The sequence below is a fragment of the Lepidochelys kempii genome, chromosome 16, assembly GCF_965140285.1.
Source record: "Lepidochelys kempii isolate rLepKem1 chromosome 16, rLepKem1.hap1, whole genome shotgun sequence".
NCBI lineage: Eukaryota > Metazoa > Chordata > Testudines > Cheloniidae > Lepidochelys > Lepidochelys kempii.
The window spans coordinates 29,232,809-29,254,472 of NC_136395.1; the positions used below are offsets into that span (position 1 = coordinate 29,232,809).

The 21,664-nt window shown below is 43.9% G+C and overlaps 1 protein-coding gene and 1 pseudogene across 8 annotated transcripts in view; one reads left to right on the plus strand and one right to left on the minus strand.

Annotated features, from left to right (window-relative positions):
• GARNL3 (GTPase activating Rap/RanGAP domain like 3) overlaps nucleotides 1-21,664 on the minus strand; it is a 232,634-nt gene that overhangs the window by 47,466 nt on the left and 163,504 nt on the right. For all 8 annotated transcript variants that reach the window (XR_013634773.1, XM_078849155.1, XM_073314497.2 and 5 more), the window contains 3 exons: nucleotides 8,282-8,398; nucleotides 7,452-7,627; nucleotides 6,956-7,114 (listed from right to left, as the gene is read on the minus strand). Coding sequence is in view for 7 of the 8 variants with exons in the window: in XM_078849155.1 (XP_078705281.1) it covers nucleotides 6,956-7,114; nucleotides 7,452-7,627; nucleotides 8,282-8,398 (452 nt within the window). In the remaining variant the exon portion in view is untranslated. The remainder of the gene's footprint in view (nucleotides 1-6,955; nucleotides 7,115-7,451; nucleotides 7,628-8,281; nucleotides 8,399-21,664) is intronic.
• LOC140899371 (NADH-ubiquinone oxidoreductase chain 2-like) lies at nucleotides 15,519-20,209 on the plus strand (annotated as a pseudogene).

Here is a 21,664-nt window from a genome sequence, read left to right on the forward strand (position 1 = left end):
GGGTATCTGGAAGTAATGAGAGTAAAAACCTTTGTCTCACAGATATTGAGGTACTGGTTCTATGGCTTCTAACCGGAGGAGGAGATCTGTTACTTATCTTAGTAAATCTTGTGAGAAGGGTCTCTGAAGTGGGATGAGGAAGGGTGTTGGAAAAACTGGATTTCTTTCTCTGAGACTCAAACACTTGGTTCGGAATTGTGAAGTGTGGGATTTATGTTGAGGTTGTGGACTAAACTTTCTCTTTTGTTCAGGAGTATAGATCACTGAGTGAAGAGTGGCCCTGGAATCTTTAAGGGATATGTCAGGGATATGTCACCGAATAATGTGGTGCCTTTGAAGGAAAGGTCTTCTACGGTCATTTGCACTTCCTTAGGGAAGCCAGACAGGTATAACCAAGACGCTTGCCTCATAACCACCACAGTGGAGATGGACAGCTGTGTCAGCTGTATTGAGAGCTGACTGGAGCACTGTTTCGGCTACTAGTTGTCCCTCATGGATAATAGCTCGAACTGGTCACAGTGTGACTCTGGGAGTTGATCAATAAAAGTGTTGAGCTTTGTATAACTGATGTAGTCATATTTATCTGTTAAAGTTTGATAATTTGCCATTCTAAATTGCAATGTGGCAGAGGAGTAGGCCTTTCTCCTGAAGAGGCCCAGGTGTTTCCAATCCTTGTCATAAGGAGTGCATCTCACTTGGTGCTGGCAGGCCCAAGATTTTACCATGTCGATGACAATGGAATTAGGAGGAGGGTGAGAAAAAAGAAATTTTGGTTTTTCAGTTCCTTACATCAGTCAGGATGTAACTGTTTTTATCAGCCTGTTTACAGGTAGGCATCACTGATGCTAGGGTTTGCTAGATAGTCTTGGCTGGCTCCAGAAGGGTCTCATTGATTGGGAGGGCTATTCCAGAGGATGAGGAAGAGTATAAGATGTCAAGGAACTTGTGATGGGTATTTTTTACCTCCTCCAGGGGCATCTGAAGCATGTCTGCTACCCTGTTAGCTAAATCCTGGGAAAACCGGAAACTGTCAGTGGGCATCGCTGCCTCATCTGGAGAGGAGAAGGAGATGTTGGTTCTTGATTAACTTCCTTCTCGATTCTTCCCTCCTGTTCCGGCAAGATCTCCTTTGGAGGTTCAGAGGTTCTGGATGCTGTGGCTGAGGGAGAATGTCTCAGAGGCTCACAGTGAGTCAAGCTGGAAGTCTAAAAAATGTGAGGTCTATATTCGACGCAGGGATGCCAGTAGGGCCACTGGGACAGAGCCTGGTGGCAGTTCCCATGGCTGGCCTACCATGGTGGTGGCAGAGTAGGTTGAGGGTATGACTGAGGAGCCCCTTATAATGGGCACCATAGGGATCATAGGAGGAGTGATGAGAGATGACCTCCTCTGGCTCACTGTCTGAATCACCACTAGAAAGTGGAGGTGAATGGCATGGTGCCAAAGATTCCTGTATCTGGAGGAGACTTGGTACTGGAGCCCCAGTGCCGAGAAGGGGAAATTCAGGTATATCAGGTACCCTGAGTTCTCTTGAGTGCTGGAACTCTTGCAGTCCTGACCGACCTGGTGCTGATACGGTGGGAGTTGGGGATCTTGCCTGTACTGAGTACTCTGATGCTGGGTGGCTCACACCTGACAGTGCCGAAAGTACCACTCATACCAAAAGCATCATCTTAATGGTGTGCACCCTGTTCCTGTCCTCATCCATCAGTGCCCATCAGGTTTTTAGGCGCATCAATGGTACCTGCTGTTCCAGATCTTTGTGAGCTATGGGTACCGTGCTTGGACGGTCTTGGTACCAACTATACCGAGCATGCCGGTGATCTTTTTCAGCTAGCTTGAGGCTTACACATCTCTTTTTAGATACCTTTCATGAGGGTCTGCGGCTGATTTTTTGACTCATAGACCCTGGACTTCGAGGGCTGTGGGGAAGATTCAAACCTTCTAGGTGATTCCTAGTGTTGGTCAAGGGAAGGCTGATGGGCTGCCTCCATCAGGATGATTTTTTTTCTCAGTTCCCTGTCCTTACGAGACCTTGGTTTAAATTGTTGACCGAGACCACACTTCTGAGGAATGTGGCCTTCCCCGAGGCAGCGTATATGTTTATCTGCCATATGTATGGCCAACTTACATGGGATGCACTTCTTGAAGCCTGGTGAGCCAGGCATACCCTGCTGGGGGGAAAGGGTCCCCTACAAAGGGGGAAAATTAAAAGTGGTTTGTTTTTTTTTAAAAGAGAAAATAAAGAAAATGTACAGCTAAGGAAGGAAGGAAGGAGATTAACTAGCTACTAAAAATGCTATAAAAATGAATAGAGATAACGATCACAAACAGACTGCTAATGGCTCTGTCTCTAGCCAGGGGCAGTTGAAAAAGAACTGAGGGACGGTTCGTCCACACAAGCTGATTAGCCTCCTGGTGGGGCACAAGGGAGTATAGTGGATGTGCGGGCCGAATGGACACTGTTACCAAAGTTCTCCAATCAGCAATGTAGGGATACAAATGCACCTAAAGTGGAGCACCCATAGGGACATTATACATACATACACACACATACCACCCATTCAGACCTATCCCAGATCTGTAGTGACAAAAAGCTGTTACCAAATGACAGCTGTTTGGTGACCAAAGTGAAATGATTTGATGGGCATCAAGTCCAAAATGGCTTGACTTGCAGAGATACTGACCATCCCAGGCTCGTACAGAAATCAATAGGAATTGTGGTTACTTAAAACTTCTGAAAAATCAGGGCATTTATTTAGATGTCTAACTTCAGGCAACCAAGTTAGAACATTTTGGCCATTGGAAATACAATACTAATTCTGCTTGTTTCCCAATTTCAGTACTGCATTGGGCGTGATTTCTTAGATAAGACTAAAAGCCATTTCTTGAGTTCAAGTTATTAAGAAATTCTCACGCAATACTCCAAGAATGTAAGAAGTAGTTTTAGGCAGTTGTGGCTGGTATTTAAAACTTCATGAAAAGGCACAAAAGCAATGATAAATGCTCAGGTTTGTTTGTTTTTTTTAAATTGTATCACTTTCATAATACTCCATAACAGTGGCTCTCAACCTTTACACACTACTGTACCCCTTTCCAAAGCCTGATTTGTCTTGCGTACCCCCAAGTTTCACCTCACTTAAAAACTACTTGCTTACAAAAATCAGACATAAAAATACAAGTGTCACAGCACACACTTACTGAAAAATTGCTTACTTTCTCATTTTTACCATATAATTATAAAATAAATCAACTGTGATATAAATATTGTACTTACATTTCAGTGTATAATATAGAGAGTAGTATAACCATACAACCATGTCTAGTTGGCAGCTGGTGTCAAGTGGAGTGCCCCAGGGGTCGGTCCTGGGGCCGGTTTTGTTCAATATCTTCATAAATGATCTGGAGGATGGTGTGGATTGCACTCTCAGCAAATTTGCGGATGATACTAAACTGGGAGGAGTGGTAGATACGCTGGAGGGCAGGGATAGGATACAGAGGGACCTAGACAAATTGGAAGACTGAGCCAAAAGAAATCTGATGAGGTTCAATAAGGATAAGTGCAGGGTCCTGCACTTAGGATGGAAGAACCCAATGCACAGCTACAGACTAGGGACCAAATGGCTAGGCAGCAGTTCTGTGGAAAAGGACCTAGGGGTGACAGTGGACGAGAAGCTGGATATGAGTCAGCAGTGTGCCCTTGTTGCCAAGAAGGCCAATGGCATTTTGGGATGTATAAGTAGGGGCATAGCGAGCAGATCGAGGGACGTGATCATTCCCCTCTATTCGACATTGGAGAGGCCTCATCTGGAGTACTGTGTCCAGTTTTGGGCCCCACACTACAAGAAGGATGTGGATAAATTGGAGAGAGTCCAGCGAAGGGCAACAAAAATGATTAGGGGTCTGGAACACATGACTTATGAGGAGAGGCTGAGGGAACTGGGATTGTTTAGTCTGCAGAAGAGAAGAATGAGGGGGGATTTGATAGCTGCTTTCAACTACCTGAGAGGTGGTTCCAGAGAGGATGGTTCTAGACTATTCTCAGTGGTAGAAGAGGACAGGACAAGGAGTAATGGTCTCAAGTTGCAGTGCGGGAGGTTTAGGTTGGATATTAGGAAAAACTTTCACTAGGAGGGTGGTGAAACGCTGGAATGCGTTACCTAGGGAAGTGGTAGAATCTCCTTCCTTAGAAGTTTTTAAGGTCAGGCTTGACAAAGCCCTGGCTGGGATGATTTAATTGGGGATTGGTCCTGCTTTGAGCAGGGGGTTGGACTAGATGACCTCCAGAGGTCCCTTCCAACCCTGATATTCTATGATTCTATGATAAACAAGTTGTTGTCTGTATGAAATTTAGTCTGTACTGACTTTGCTAGTGCTTTTTATGTAGCCTGTTATAAAGCTAGGCAAATGTCTAGATGAATTGATGTACATCCAGGCAGACCTCTGCTTTCCCCCAGGGGTACTTGTGTCCCTGGTTGGGAACCACTGCTCCAAAACATCACTCCTGATACTACCTGCTTTGATTACTTTTTACGTGCTGTGCATTGAGTTGCAGCTACTACAATCTAATAGCAAAATGCCTTATTGGGCGCACTGAATCTTGACAGAAAAAGAATTAATGATGACTTTAAAAAAGACAGAACTGTGGCAGATAGATCCAACAGGAGGAATGCTTACAAGAGCAATTGTATAAATACTATGTGTTTTCTACATCCATGGACTGTTGCCTATTGAGGAGGGAGGAGAAAACCACATTTTCTGTTTACCCAGCATCTGAGTAAGAGAGAGGGCGTCCTGAAACTGAGTAACAGATGCTCTGTTTTGAGAAATTACTGTTAGGACTCAGACTTTAAAGCCAGGAGGGACCATCGTGATCATCTAGCCCAGGAGTGGGCAAACTACGACTCAGGGGTAGCATCTGGCCCTCCAGGCATTTTAATCTGGCCCTTGAGCTCCTGTCAGGGAGCAGCATCTGGGGCTTGCCCCACTCTGCGCAGCTCCCGGAAGCAGCGGCATGTCCCCCATCCAGCTCCTACACATAGGGGCATCCAGGGGGCTCCGCATGCTGCTCCTGCCTCAAGCACTGCCCCCGCAGCTCCCACTGGCCATGGCTCCCAGCCAATGGGAGCTGCAGGGGTGGTGCCTGTGGAAAGGGCAGGGTGCAGAGTCCCCTGGCTGCGACTCTGTGTAGGAGCAGGAGAGGGGACATGCTGCTGCTTCTGGGAGCTACTTGAGGTAAGCGCCGCCCAGAGCCTACACCCCTGAACCCCTCCCTCACCCCAACCCCAGCCCTGATCCCCCTCCTGCCCTCCGAACCCGTCTGTCCCATCCCGGAGCAATCTCCTGCACCTCAACCCCTCATCCCCAGCCCCACCCCAGAGCCTGCACCCCCAGCTGGAGCCCTCCCCACTTCCCTCAACCCCCTGCCCCAGCCTAGAGCCCCCTCCTGCACCCTGAACTCCTCATTTCTGGCCCCACCTCAGAGCCCTCAACCCCTCCCGCACCCCAACCCCCAATTTTGTGAGCATTCATGGCCCGCCATACAATTTCCATACCCAGATGTGGCCCTCAGACCAAAAAGTTTGCCCACCCCTGATCTAGCCTACAGTCCTGGCCTTCGCAGGACACAGAACCTCACCCATCCACTCCTGTAATAACCTCTGGCTGAGTTACTGAAGTAATTAAATCACGATTTAAAGGATTTCAAGTTACAGAGAATCCACCATTTACTCGAGTTTAAACCAAAAAGTGACCATGCTCCATGCTGCAGAGAAAGGCAAAAAACCCCAGGGTCTCTGCCAATCTGACTTGGGGGGAAATTCCTTCCCAACCTCATCTAGTGCCCCATCTCTGGCTGTTGGGATATTTGCTACTAGCTGTTGCAGATGGGCCACATCCCATTGTAGGCAATCTCATCATATCATCCCCTCCATAAACTTATCAAGCTCAGTCTTAAGTTAGGTTTTTTTGCTCTCACTGCTCCCCTTGGAAGACTGTTCCAGAACTTCTCTCCTCTGATGGTTACAAATCTTCATCTAATTTCAAGCCTAAATTTGTTGATGGTCAGTTTAGATCTATTTGTTCTTGTGTCAACGGCGGTGCTTAACTTAAATAACTCATCTCCCTCCCTGGTTTTTATCCCTCTGATGTATTTGTAGAGAGCAATCATATCTCCCCTCAGCCTTTCTTTGGCTAGGCTAAACAAAAAAAGCTGCTTCAGTCTCCCCTCATAATGTAGCTTTTCCATTACTCTGATCATCCGAGAAGCTCTTCTTTGCACCTGTTCCACTTTGAAATCATCCTTCTTAAACATGGGAGACTAAAACTGCACACACTATTCCAGATGAGGTCTCACCCGGTCATTAACCTATATTAAAAATAGACCTTAAGGGGAATACCAAAGGCCCTCAGGAGGAATATGCAAGATTAGAAAAGGCAATCAAACAGGAGGGAGTTTATTCCTCAGACCTGTTTAGAAGGCAGGGAAAGCTGGTTCAGTCTTGGTTTATGCAAATCTTAATTTGAAATTGATGGCTAACAAAGAGTAGTTTACACACACACACACCCTGTACTAAAAGGGAAAAAAGTTTTTGAGCTAGGAAGAAAGGAAAAGGCTTTACAGCTATGCTGACAGTGATATTCCAGACTCTGAGATGCAAGACTTTTGCCCACCTGGTGATACACCTAGGAGTACCAGTCAGAGATGTCTTACTTTATGATTGCCTGGGGAAAATCACCATTAGGTACCCTAAAAAGAACTCAGGTCTAAGGCAGAGTGGGAGCATAGATAATAGCTAAAAAACTAAATTAAAAGCAAAAAAAGCCAAGATCCTCCCAAACTGGTGCTCCAAGGAAGGTGATATAAGTCACTATGGGCTCAAGGATAGCTATGTCGACTTTTATGGTGACAGGTATAGTTACATTAGCAAACTCTTTTCTAATGCTGAGAACTTACCCTGCTTGCTTCAATATGGTGTAACCTGTAGGACTCCCCAGTACTCTCGTTAACTAAATCGAACTGATGTCGATATGCTACACAGATCATATTGTCATTGTCTCCAGAAGGTCCATCCACCAGAGTCATGATAACTGGAGGGTCAGAGAGACAAATCTCCTGTAATGTAAATGACATTACATTAAGATGGAAATTAAAGGAATTATTCTACTTTTCATATTCTCACTGGAAATAGTTTGTACTACAGGTGGTGACCAGTGAGCTGTGTTAGAGGGCAGACAGGCTATACACAAATATGTTTCATTGATGAACAAGAGCCCAGTTAAAAAAAGTGGAGGATTTTTGTTTAAGTATCTGTAGTGGGATTTCCATCACCATTGCTGGGCCTCTCACTTGAACCAATCCTGGGGTTTAGAAAGCCAAGATGTGTGCCCCTCCTGAACCAGGTTAGCCCAGTGTGAGAGAAGGTATTTTTAGTGATACGTCTCAAGCATACCCTGATGTACTGGAATTCCTCCACTGGTGATTCAGACAGGGGTGACATCAAACAGACACTGGTTAAACTGTTGCCTTGATTGTATTTCTTTGTGATGAGGAGCAGTTTGTTCCTAATAGCCACAACAATCCTCAGTTCACTGCTGTGGTGAGTATTAATGGCATATAAATGGCAGCCTAAGGAGATAATGCAAGTATTAACATTCCCTTCAAGAAACACGCCCACAAACTCCACATAGTTCCTTGTGAAATGAAACCTAATTATTTATTCACCCTCTAAAATTTGCAAATGAATAATTTCTTATGGATGTGAATGACTACATGCATAGGCTTGTGCCAGAGGTAGTATGCATCTCAACCCTATCCCATAAAATTCTGTTGCTCCCCATCTAGAAATGCTCTCAGCTTTTCCAATACAACTCAACAATGTGGTGCAACTCCCTTGCTATTCCATGTACTAGGAACTCATACAATTCCACCAATGCACCAAGTCTGACGTGCAGCACTGCCCTATCATTTCAGTCCTGGGTCTCCATACATAGCTCTGCCAGAGTCCTTCAATCCTGCTTGCAATATATCTATTCTGCTTCAGAACTTCTCCTAGGTAAAAACTACCAAGTCATGTGGTATTTTTGGGAAGTGCACATATGGGAATTGGAATTAGTCCAAATTTATTTTCACATACTATCTAACACAGGATTTCAATCCACTGTCCAGAGGAGAATAACTAAGGGTCAGTTGCTGCAACATCTACATGGGAACCAATAGGACCTTTGGCAGCTTCTGGCCCAATGCCTTAATTGGGTCTTTGATAAATGAGAGTCAAATCACCTTTTGTTTTCTCAAGTTTATTTTCTCTGCAGTCATATTTGCTCTTTGCCATCTGCTTTGCTTCTATGCCATTTCGTACAGCGCTCATCCTGAAGACAAGGAGACGAGAATCCTTCCCTGCCAGGTAGGGGGGAGAGCCAGGGAAATAGCAAGTTAAAATAAAGAACGAAACCAACATTCCCAAAAAGAATAAATGTCAAATCTGCACATACATAACCACAATTATGAAGATAAGAGGCAACTCTCTCCAATCCAGTTTGGAGATGAGTGGAAATATGCTAGGAAGGAAAAAATGCCTATGAATTCTGCTTAGGTTATGCAATTCTGCTACCAGATTGAGAGCTCCTGAGCTGATGAGCAGAACTAGCATAATCTGTCATGGTATGAAATTAAATCTGCAACACAGCAACCCATTCAAGAAATCAAAAGATTCCTTCAAATCAATAGCACAGGTTCCCTGCACCTGGTTCTATACTGGAAAATAAGGTAAAAACTTGGTGCTGTAATGGAAAACAAGGTGAGAAAATGAGACCAGGATTATTACAACACAATGAAAACCAACACGCAAAGAACTAATGCGAATTATCACACAAGATGGCTCTCTGGGTGGGAATAATCCAACTGAATCTAAATTTACTAGATCCATGACAGAATGAAAATCTCCCTGGGGCAGACTGAGTTTGTTCTTAACAAGACTTAAAACTTGTGATAATTTAAACAAATTTATGCCAAAGGATTCATATTCCCACTGCAGAAATGAAAACAACATTCGTTACCAGTGCTACAATCTTCAGTATCCAACACCTATAGGTAAGCTGTTTGAAGATCATGTATATAGAGTGAAAAGCTTTAGATCATTAAAAAAAAAAAAAAAAAAGGCCCATTGCACCTTGCAACAGGACAGGAGCAAATGACAAGAATGGTTACTTACCCTGTGGCAATTGTGGCTCTTTAAAATGTTGTCAGTATGGATGCCACTACAGGGGTGCATGCACCTCCTGATTGCAAGACTAGAGTCTTTTGAATAGCAGTATCCACTGAGGCTGTACATGCGTCCTGTGCCTCTTTGTTCACCCATGCAAGCACATAAAAGGCAAAATTTCTCCCTATGTTCCCTGGGAATTTGAAACTACTCCTCGGGGAATTCCGCACCACTGCACATGCAGAATTTGTGCAGAAATTAATGTTGTGCATGCAAAATTTCCTCCCCCAAAAATGGACTGCACAGCTGCTGGCTGCCACCAGGGGCTGCTGGACCCAGCAGAGACCAGCTCACAAATACAGTAACTCCTCACTTACCAGCTATTACCAACAGGAGAGTGGGTTTGTGTGGGGGAGTGGGGAGAAAACCTAGATTTGTGCTGGAAATGGCTCACCTTGATTATTATACACATTGTAAGGAGTGTGATTACTTTACATAAGCTATTACCAGCAGGAGAGTATGGTGGGGGGAAAGAAAACCTTTTGTAGTGATAAACACCCATTTTTTCATGGTTTGTGTGTATAAAAACATCATCCGTATTTTCCACAGTATGCATCCGATGAAGTGAGTTGTAGCTCACGAAAGCTTATGCTCAAATAAATTGGTTAGTCTCTAAGGTGCCACAAGTACTCCTTTTCTTTTTGCGAATACAGACTAACACGGCTGTTACTCTAAAACTCCTCACTTAAAGTCATCCTGGTTTACATTTGTTTCATTGCTGATCAATTAGGGAACATGCTCGTTTAAAGTTGTGCAGTGCTCCCTTATAACATTGTTTGGCAGCTGCCTGCTTTGTCCACTGCTTGCAGGAAGAGCAGCCCATTGCAGATAGCTGGTGGGGACCAGGGTTGACCGGCAGCCCCTCTATCAGCTCCCTGCTCCCCTAAGTTCCCTATGCAGCAGCCGCCCAGCAGGCTACCAATTGCGGCAGTTCTGCTGTCTCTCCCGACACTGCTGTGTGCTGCTCCTGCCCTCTGCCTTGGAGCTGTTCCCGGGAGCCTCCTGCTTGCTGTGCAGGGGAGGGGGGAAGAGGGGACTAATATCAGGGTGTCCCCATCCCCCCTACTCCTGTCCCCCGCTTACCCCTTCTCCATATAGAACAGGGTCGGGACAGGACAGGGCTCAGGATGGACAGAACTTGCTGGCCACAGCTGCTGTCTCAACTTCCTGATCTTTTTAAAGGCAATGTATTTAGAGTGGGGCAGTGTACTTAAAGGGGCAATGCGCATCTCTCTCTCTCCCCCACACACAGGGTGTGTGTCTCTCTGCCATGCTGTCTCCCCTCCCTCCATTCGTGCTACCTTGTCGAGTGTGCAGCTACATTAACAACGTGTTAACCCTTGAGGGCTCAGCCAAATGCTAGTTCATCATTTAGCGGTGAGGCATTCCCCAGGAAATATCCCACCCTCTGACTTCACCACCTCAACCAAGCTTCACAATCATCATTGCTGTGTACAGTATTAAATTGTTTGTTTAAAACGTATAGTGTGTGTGTGTGTATATATATAATATAGTTTTTTTGTCTGGTGAAAAAAATTTCCCTGGAGCCTAACCCCTCCTATTTACATTAATTCTTATGGGGAAATTGGATTCACTTAACATCATTTCGCTTAAAGTCCCATTCTTCAGGAACATAACTACAACGTTAAGCGAAGAATTACTTAGAAGACAGTGCTGGGTTGAGAGGGAGTGAGCTGGAGGGTTCCCACCAACTGCAGCTCTGAAAGAAGGCGGCGAACTGCAAGCAACTCCATACAAGTCCACGACCCAGCATCAGGCTATTTCTCCCTCTGGATCCCTGGGCTCTAGAGGAGTTGGGGCTGATAGTGTCTGGGCTGGGCCCGATCTTTATTTTCTGAATCTGTGTCAGTGTGGATCCTACTGTAGATGACTGGCAAGTAGTACCCCATTCTGGATGATGGGACCAAGAGTATCACTGCACCAGTCAAATAGTAGTACTGCTCTCCTGAACTGGGCATCTGCCCTGGCAGCTAAGTCCAATGCTTAATGTTTGACAAAGGTCAGTGGGTTACTCCAAATTGCCAACTTGCAGATTCAGAAAACTGGCATATTTCTAAAGCAGGTAGAGAATGCAACTCGAGCTCTGGTGGAATGCGTGATGATTTGGGAATCTCCCTGTACAATGCTATGAATTCTGTGTGAGATTATGAACCCACTCCACGTACCTTTACAAAGCTACAAATTCCATTTTGAACATACATCCTTTTGCCTTTTTTATGGCCATTTTCCTCCATGTTTGCTGAAATTCCAAAGACTGACACTAAGATAGCTCCTACCCAGGAAAACTGGTTTTTCAGGAGAGAGGTTGCCTTGGCAACAAAGTCACCTGGTAGAAAGCTCTGATCACATGGGGAAGCTGGCAAGGACATCACCTGACAAAGGGGGCTAAAAGATATAAATAGGAAGGAGTTGATTTGTGAGAATCTTTGGCCATTTTGTCTCCAGGTCAAGAGGAGAAGCAACTAAGCAGGTAAGGGCTTCCATGAGATGGGGGCCTTGCCTGTTTCCTGAACCCAGATGGTCCCTCCCCTGGGGAAGGGTGAGCTAGTAAGGGAAGATGAGTGTAAGGTTTATTATTTTGTATGATCTGTATGGTCTTGTGATTTATATGATTAAGAGCAATTGTGTTAAACTCTGGGCAAAGTGTCTGTGTGTGTTATATGCTTCACAACTGCTACAAGACTCCTGAGTGAGTTAAAACAGTAAACCAGAAGGCTCACATCTTGAGGTGGATTTCTGGGAGAGTGTGTTTAAGCGTGGGTGAAACTGAAGTTCAACCCTGCATCCAGAGGGGCTAGGCAGCTGGACAGCAGGTTCCTGTTCTCTAGATGGAAAGCTAGACTAAGGTTTTGGACCACAAGAATATGCCTAGGCACCCAAAGATTGGAGCAGTGGCTGGACCCCATTCTGACTCCGAAGGCTTAAAATACTCAGAGATCCAGAGGCCTGGCATCCCTTCACAGCAACATGGTGGGCAGCTCCAATGTTGAGGTTCCAGGAAGAAGCAGGTTCCCTGGCCGGTAGTTAATATAATAAACCCTTTGGGAACTTCAATACTGTCATGTGAGAGCACAATCAGACAGATAGATGACAAGCTGAGACTGGTGAAAGGTGGACCTCAATAGAGCAGTATGAAATGTTGGGAGTGTTTTAAATGTACCAAGTAGTCAAGGACCTTCAATATAGTCTCCATACGGTCCAGGCAACGTTGGGCTGCCCACATAGAGAACCTCCTCCTTTTTTTCAGTTACAGGTCAGTAACCTCCCTTTCTTCTTCGAGTGATAATCCTGTTATATTCCGCTGCGGGTGACCAACAAGCAGTACCTAAGTCAGAGGAAGGTGCAAGGATGTAGATAGCAGAGCTTAGTGGAGGACCGCCATTCCAGAGGAGTCCTGTACCAAGGCACAATGTCTCACAAACTTGTGAATGGAGCCCCATGTGGCTGCTTTACAGCTGTCAAGGAGGGGTACCTCCAGAAGTGACACTACAGTTGTTGCTTCTGCTCTGGTGGAATGCACTCTTATCCCAGGAGGGTTTGGGGAAGGTTCAATAGCTTATCGAGTAGAATGCAGCTATAGATCCATTTGGAGTTTCTCTGGGTGGAGACAGCATACCCCCTGATTCTTTCTGATATAGTGATGAATAGTCTCAGGGATTTCCTGATGTGTTTTGTTTTTTGCAGGTAAAAGGCCAAAGTTTGCTGAACACTGAGGGAGTGGAGTCTTCGTTCTTCTGCGGAAATATGCAGTTTTGGGAAGAACACAGGCAAGTGAATCGATTGGTTAAAGTGAAATTCTGAAACTACTTTAGGAGTGAATTTGGGGTGTAGATTAGAAGAAACCTTATCCTTACAGTGTAAGAAGGCTCTGCCATCATTGCTCCAAGCTTGCCAACTCTTCTAGCTGAGGAAACAGCTGCAAGGGAAGCAATCTTCATGGAAAGGAGAGACATGGAGCAAGAAGCTAAAGGTTCACAGGGGGGCCTTGTGAGTATGGAGAGAACAAGTTTTAAGCCCCACTGAATAGGTGGAAAGATTCTGATTAAGCCATTCCAGAATCTATTTGTCAGTGGATGTGCAAAGACCGAGTAGCCCTGAGAAGGTGGATGGTATACACTGATTGCTGCCAAGTGCACTCACAAGGAGCTGATGGACAAGCCTGATGTCTTCAGAGAGAGGATATAGTCCAAGATGAGAGAAATATCTGCAGTTTCTGGGGGAATGACTCTTTGAAGTGCCCAAGAAAAACACTTCCATTTAGCTAGGTAACATCTTCTAGTAGAATCCTTCTGCTATTAGAAAGAATGTCCCACATGACTGTGGAGCATGAACGTTCCAAGGATGATGCCCATCCAAATACAAAGCCCTGAGGTGGAGCATGTAGATCAGAGTGCTTTCATCTTGCCATTCCACCAGGTCAGGAGCTTGGGAAATGTTGGGAGGATGATCAGAGATTGGGATGACATGTGTAGGATGCTGGGAAATCAGAACAGTCTTGGCCAGAAGGGGGTGATCAGGATGACCTGTACTGTATCCTGCCGGATTTTGCACAGAACTCACGGCAGAAGTGGTAGTGGAGGGAAGGCATAGCTGAACTGGTCCAGCCAAGGAAGAAGCAAAGTGTCGCCCTGGCAGAGGTGACCTAGGGCTCCTCTGGAGCAAAATGTAGTGAATTACCTGTTTGCTTGAAAGATGAACATATCTCTGGCTGGGGTTCTGCACAGAGTGAAAATATTGTGCAATACTAAGTCATGGAGCTCTCACTTGTTGTCGATTGCAAAATGTCTGGGGAGGAAGTTTGCAATCACATTTTGTTTCCCCAGAAGTTATACTGCCAATAGTGTGATTTGATTGGTGATATACCAGTTCCAGAGACTGACTGATTCTGCACACGGGGAGACTGATCTCGCTTCTCCCTGTTTGTTGATGTAGAAGATGGTCATAACATTGTCTGATATTATAAGAACATAGCGAGCATGGATGAATGGAAGAAAGGACTCACGTCTTCCAGGCTGCTCACAACTGCAGGATATTGATGGGGATCCTGGACTCTCAAGATGTCCAGGTACCTTGTGCTGTAGCTGTTCACGTGGGCTTCCCAACCTAATGGGGATGGGTCTGTAATAATGGTCCTGTCAGGAGAGGACGGGAGAAAGGGGATGCCCACTCACACCTGATAAGGATTTGTCCACCATAGCACGGAAGACACCACCTTGATGGAACTGTTACCATGAGGTTCATGGGATGGTGGTTTGGAGAGGTGAAGTCATGGGAATGGGGTGTCATAGGTGCATGAGGCCACATGACACAGGAGAGAGATAGACATATCATGACCGGTACTCAAGGGAAAGAAATTGAGGCAGTTGACAAATATATTTACCTAGGTCAGCAGCTGAGAAGAGATAACCCCCTCATTTGAAGGGGAATGCAGTAGGGGATTAAAGGCAGGGTGGACAAGTTTAAACAAAATAAAGACGTCTAAAACAGATGATGAACTGCCCATGAAGAAAAGGAAAGAACTGTTTAATTCCACTGTTCTGCCAGAAATGATATATGGAGCAGAAAGCTAGTCAACAATGAAAGCTGAGGAAGAAAATTTCACTGTCACCCTGAGAGCAATGGAAAGGCGAATGTGTAAGATATCGCTCAGTGATCATATACCGAATGAGGAGATCAGAAGGTGTACAGAGGTGACCGACAAAGTGCAGGCGATGTATGATGCAAAGTGAAGATGGGTGGGTCATGTAGTCCGCAGGCAAGACAATAAGTGGACAACCCGCATCAATGAACGGATTCCCAGAGACCACAAGCGATCGCTGGGCAGACCAAAAACGCACTGGGCCGATCCAATGACAAAACTCTTTGGCCAGAAATGGAAAGAATGTGCTCGCAACAAAACAGAATAGTGTGGCATTGACTTGCGTTCATGGAGGGATGGACAGGGACAAGCTCGACAAAGCCGACAAAGATGACTCAAGGATAGTTTGTGATCATGAACAATACCATAATTCAGGTCTGGAACCTGTCTTTGGCCAGGTTCTTGCGGTGATAAGAATTCAAGATGGCCCCACTGAAGTCCAGAGATTGTGTGGGGCTGAGAACAGATTTTTCAGTATTTATGCTGACTTCCACTGAGGACAAGAGGTGTAGCATCACCGAAGTTGATGCGTAGGTGTCCTGCTGGGACTTGGTGACAAAGAGCCAGTCATCGAGGTAGGGAAAGACAATGAGACCATGAGCTACTACTACCAAGAATATCTTGGTAAAGACTCTGGGGCCAGTTGCTATTCCAAAAGGAAACACCCTATACTGAAAATGGTCAGACCCCATCATGACTCTGAGGAAATGTCTAGGAGCGAGATGAATGTCTACGTGAAAGTAGGCATCATTCACGTTGAGAGCTGTAAACCACATGCCCTTTTCTCAAGATGGGATTATAGATACCAATTTGACCATGTGAAATCTGAGTTTGCAAATGAAGTGGTTGAGTTGGTAGAGGTTGAGGATTGGTCTCCATCCGCCCTTCTTTTTGGATACAAGGAAGTAAGTTGAGAAAAACCCTGTCCCTTGGTACTGAAGAGGTACATGTTCTATCACGCCTTACTTCAATAAGTAGTTCACCTCTTGTTTGAGAATATTCTTGTGAGAGGAGCCCCTGAAGCAGGATAGGGAGAGGGATTTTGGAGAAGGTAGGGATGTAAACTCTATCATAATGCCAGAGTGGATGACATTCAGCATCCACTTGTCCATGGTTACTGCACACCAGATATTGGAAAAGAGTGCTAGATGACCCCCAAGTGATGGTGAGTGGGGGTGGGGGATCAGGAGGTGCTGGCTGTGGCCAAAAGAGTATATGAACATGGCAATCTCAAGTAGAAGTAGAAAAGTTATTTTACCTCTATATTTTGCATTGGTGCAACCACTGCTGGAATACTTTGTCCAGTTTGGTGTCCACAATTTAAAAAGGATGATAAATTAGAGATGATTCAGAGAAGAGTCATGAGAATTATTTAAACAATTAGAAACCCTGCCTTACGGTGAAAGACTCAAGGAGCTCAATGTATTTAGCTAACAAAGAGAAAGTTAAGGGATAAGTTGATCATAGTCTATAAACACCTACATGGGGAACAAATATTTAATAATGGGCTGTTCAGTCTAGCAGAGAAACATGATCCAATGGCTGTAAATTGAAACTAGGCAGACTGTAAATGAGGCGCCTTTTTTTTTTTTTTTTTAAACTGCAAGAGTTATTCATCAATGGAAACATTTACCAAGGGTTGTACTGGATTCTCCATCACTGGCAATTTTCAGTCAAGACTGGCGAAAACATTTGAGACTACACTGATGATTTGGGGAATCTGTCTGTACAACTTATGACTTCTGGCTGACCTTATGAAATTGTGCTTATAAAAACTGTTGTATCGACTAATTCCACGTTTATGTGTCTCCACCACTGCTGACAAAGCTTTAAACACCTCTCTTCCAGACCAGGGACAATGGAGACACATTAACCTTAACAACTGTACTTTGACTAGTCTATAAGTATGCTAAAGAGGCTATTGTAGCTGGGAGAAGCTACTTCCTGCTACTTGTCTGCAGTGGGCTGTTTGGAGAGAGTGAACAATTTCAAACAAGACAAAAGAGACAAACTGGAGGAAGACTCACAGGGCCACTGGACGTTTTGGGCAATAGAAGGAAAAGGGGTGGACAGGCCAAGGTCAGAGAAGACAAGGTAGGGAAAGAAGGCTCTCTGTTTCAGAAGACAAGCCACGCTCTGCAGCATAAGGATCCTGGAACTAGGCAAATAAAGAGACCAACTGTTTACCAAAAACATAGCCCCCAGCAATAATAAGTATTGGGGGTAATGCCTGCCAAGTGACACTGTTAAATGGTCGCGGCATCCTAACTGTGCAAAGGTAGCATAATCACTTGTCTTTTAAATAAAAACTAGAATGAATGGCCAAAAAAGGTTCTACCTGTCTCTTACAAATAATCAGTGAAATTGATCTCGTGCAAAAGCGAGAACATCATCATAAGACCATGTGGAACTTCAAATACAGATCAACTATTACTAACACCCCCTCTCCGGACTTCTAACCAATTAGTATTTGATCCCTATTTTTGGTTGGACAACCTCGACCTCTGAAAAAAGAACATATTTCTATACCTAGACCTACAACTCAAAGTGCCTATGGCAAAATGATCCAATATATTTGATCACCGAACCAAGCTACCCCAGGGATAACAGCGCAATCCCCTCCTAGAGTCCCTATAGACGATGGGGTTTATGACCTCAATGTTGGATCAGGACATCCTGATGGTGCAGCCGCTATCAAGAGTTCATTTGTTCAATGATCAACAGTCCTACATGATCTGAGTTCAGACTGGAGTAATCCAGGTCAGTTTCTATCTATAACTGAGCCTTTTCTAGTACAAAAGGACCAAAAAGGCAAGGCCTATATCTCAAAACAAGCCTTCCCTTATATTAGTGAAATCAACTTTAATAATAAGAACAAATAACCAAGCCCCCCAAAAAGGGCCAAGTTCGGGTGGCAGAGCCAGGGATCAATGCAAAAGGCCTAAACCTTTTACTTAGTGGTTCAACACCCCTCTCCAACTATGAAAATGCTACTCTCTAGTTTAAAATCCCCACTCATATATATAATCCCAATCACTGTAGTTTTCTTCGCCCTAATTGAACGAAAAATTCTAGGATATATACAACTACGAAAAGACCCTAACATCGTAGGCCCATATGGACTACTACAACCAGTAGCAGATAGCATAAAACTATTTATTAAAGAGCCAAACTATCCATTAAGATCATCCTTTGCACTATTCACCCTGGCCCCAATCCTAGCCCTTTTACTAGCCCTATCAATTTGACTCCCACTACCACTACCTTTCCCACTAGCCGGCCTTAATTTAGGCCTCCTATTCCTAATTTCCCCCTCCAGCTTCATAGTCTACTCCACCCTCTGATCAGAGTGGGCCTCAAACTTCATATATGCCCTAATAGGAGCCCAAAGAGAAGTAGCCCAAACCATCTCATACAAAGTAACCATCCGAATTATCCTACTTTCTCTAACCCTATTTTCAGGAGCATTTCATATACAAACATTATAACCACACAAGAACCAATATACCTTATCTTCTCCGGACCACTAATAACAACATGAAACACCTCCACACGAGCAGAAGCTAATCGAGCACCATTCGACCTCACTGAGGGAGAATCCGAATTAGTATCAGGATACAATGTTGACTATGCCGCCAGTCCATTCACCCTATTCTTTCTAGCAGAATAAGACAACATCCTAATAATAAATACCCTTACTGCTATCCTATTCCTCAACCCAGCCTTCCTTAACAACACACCTTAATTATTCTCCCTCTCATTAACATCAAAAGTCATACTACTTTTAGCAGAATTCCTATGAATCCGAGCCTCATACCCATGATTTCGATACACCTCCTATGAAAATGCACCTCCTAATGCACCTCCTATGAAAAATCTTCTTCCCAATCACCTAAGCACCAAGCAATAGCAATTGCTTTCTCAGCAGTGGTTCTCAACCAGGGGTCTGGGGCGCCCTGGGGAGCCGAAAGCAGGTTTCAGAGGGGCTGACAAGCAGGCCAGCATTAGATTCTCTGGAGCCCAGGGTAGAAAGCCAATGCCCTGCCACCTGGGGCTGAAGCTGAAGTCTGAGCAATGTAGCTTCACAGGGGCCCCTGTGGCATGGGGTCCCAGGCAGTTGTCCTGCTTGCTACCCCCTAATGCCAGTCCAGGCTTTTATATGCAGAAAACCAGTTACTGTGGCACAGGTGGGCATTGAAGTTTTTATAACATGTTGTAGGGGGCCTCAGAAAGAAAAAGACTGAGAACCCCTGCTTCTCAGGACTCCCACCCATACCACAGAACACTTGCCTGAAATTAAAGGATCACCTTGCTAGGGTGAATAATAGAGGCTAAAATCCTCTCGTTTCCTTAGAAAAATAGGATTCGAACCTATACTTCAGAGATCAAAACTCCCCATACTTCCATTATACCATATCCTAGTAAAGTCAGACAACTAAGCTCTTGGGCTCATAGCCCGAAAATGCTGGTTAAAATCCTTCCCCTACTAGTGAATTCACAAGCAAGCATAATTATTACTTCAAGCCGAACTATAGGACACCTACTTACAATCTCCAGCAACCACTAAATTCTAGCATGAACTGGACTAGAAATTGATGATTAGCCGTCATTCCACCAATTGCCCAGCAACACCATCCATGAGCAATTCAGGCTGCCACCAAATACTTCTTAATACAAAAACTAGCCCCATTATTCCTACTAGTAATAACTGCCCAATCCCTACACACACCCCTCCTGTTAAACACTAGGACTAACATCCACCCTAATTGGCGGATGAGGCGGATTAAACCAAACCCAACTATGAAAAATCGTAGCATTTTCCTCCATTGCCCACCTAGGATGAATAACCACAATCCTCACTAAACTTATATTACTCACATTCTACCCATACATTATCATAACCTCAACAACATTCCTAATAATTAAACCTCTAGAAACAACAAAATATCCATCATAGCATCATGAACAAAACTTCCAAACCTCAGCACCCTGATAATACTTACTCTTATATCACTAGGAGGCCTACCCCCATTAACAGGATTCATACCAAAATGACTAATCCTACAAGAATTAACCAATGAACACAATCATTATTGCCATCCTGATGGCTCTACTCTCACTCCTCAGCCTATTCTTTTACTTATGCATCTCATACTATGCAACCATCACACTACCACCAAATTCAACTAACTGATGCCACAAAACCAACCAAAAACTTTATCTAGCCCCAATAACCACACTCTCCACCACTCTTCTTCTCATCATACCCACCCTATTAACTATCCTCTAGAAACTAAGATTTTTTCAAATGTTTGCTAGTGTGGAGTAGACTTTTCTGTACTGCTACTTTAATAGGAAAATGTATGTGTCAATTTCATGGCAACAAAGACAACGGCTACCTATAAATTTAAAAATAAAGATTTCTTCTTGTCCTCAAGGACTCTTTTTACAACAGAGCAGAATGCTAATCGAAATAAAGTCCACAATAACAGAGACCAGGGCAACCTGGAACAAAACCTAGGTCAATTTACAATGTCCTAAAGTTATATCAAAGAAAGATTAACATTCAAAATTCATTCAAAAAAATATGCCTCTAATATTCCTAAATGTATATGACAGAGCACTACTAGAGATTTACCTCTGTTAAGTCCTAGCTGGTGTTGCACCTCTTTATGTACTTTCACAATATGGAAATGCAATATTAAAGAGGCAACTGTGGCTCTCTTATGTCTTTGAACTATAGTGTCTGTTGGTAACTTTACATTTCTTTCATTAGGGTATAGTATAATACAATCAGAGAATCACTTGTAGTATGAAACATTCTCCACTGTCTATATCAAATCCACTTAATATTTATTTATTATAAATTTATGGAGTGAAAAGCATGGTAAGAATTTTGTCATGAGATTAAAAGCCACTGTTACTACAAGCTTTCTTCTGATAATTGACAGAACCTAAGTAAATGTATAAATTTCATACTGGAGCTGAGTTTAATCAAAATGGGTTGTAGATAAGCTACTGCCAAGAAGTTGTTCCCACTTTAATATTTATTTAATTCTATAGAAAATATTTTAACTTTGCAGTTTGGCAGATATTAGAACTACAGAAACCGAGACATTCGAACTCTTGAGTTCACTTGTTTCCTGACCATTGCAATTGTAATGGAGGGCAATTCTAATAAGTCTTCAGGCCTGTAAACTAGGGTGGGGACTCCTGCTTATTAAAGTCAGTAAGATTACTTGCGTGAATAAGGTAAGCAGGATTTGGTCCAAAAAGTTACAATACCAGCAACAAGCAGGAATTACTTAAGACTAAGAGGATTTCCCCATCAAAGGAAAAGCAGCTTCTGTTGTATGATAGACCTGGTATTGCATATTCATACTGCTGGAAGCGCCAATGATAAGTGGGAACAAAGTGATGTGTAAGTGCAGTGCCAGTGTCTCATAACTTCAGTTATTGGGACATTGTCTTCCACCAGTACTGACTAGTAAACTTGTTCACATACCACTGGATCAGAAATAGTCAAAGAAATTCATCTGGGTAGGAATGCAAGAAGGCAGCTGAAGGTGAGAGACTCGGGAATAAATACAGTAGAAATGGAAAAAACTCTTTAAAAGAGAATTACTGACAAAATGAAATCACATTCTGAAAGGGCAAGTGCATAAATTGTTACCTTCTACTGAGCTACGAGTAAAGTAATAGTGTGCCAGCCACATTCATATTGGAACCAAGAGGTAAAGAA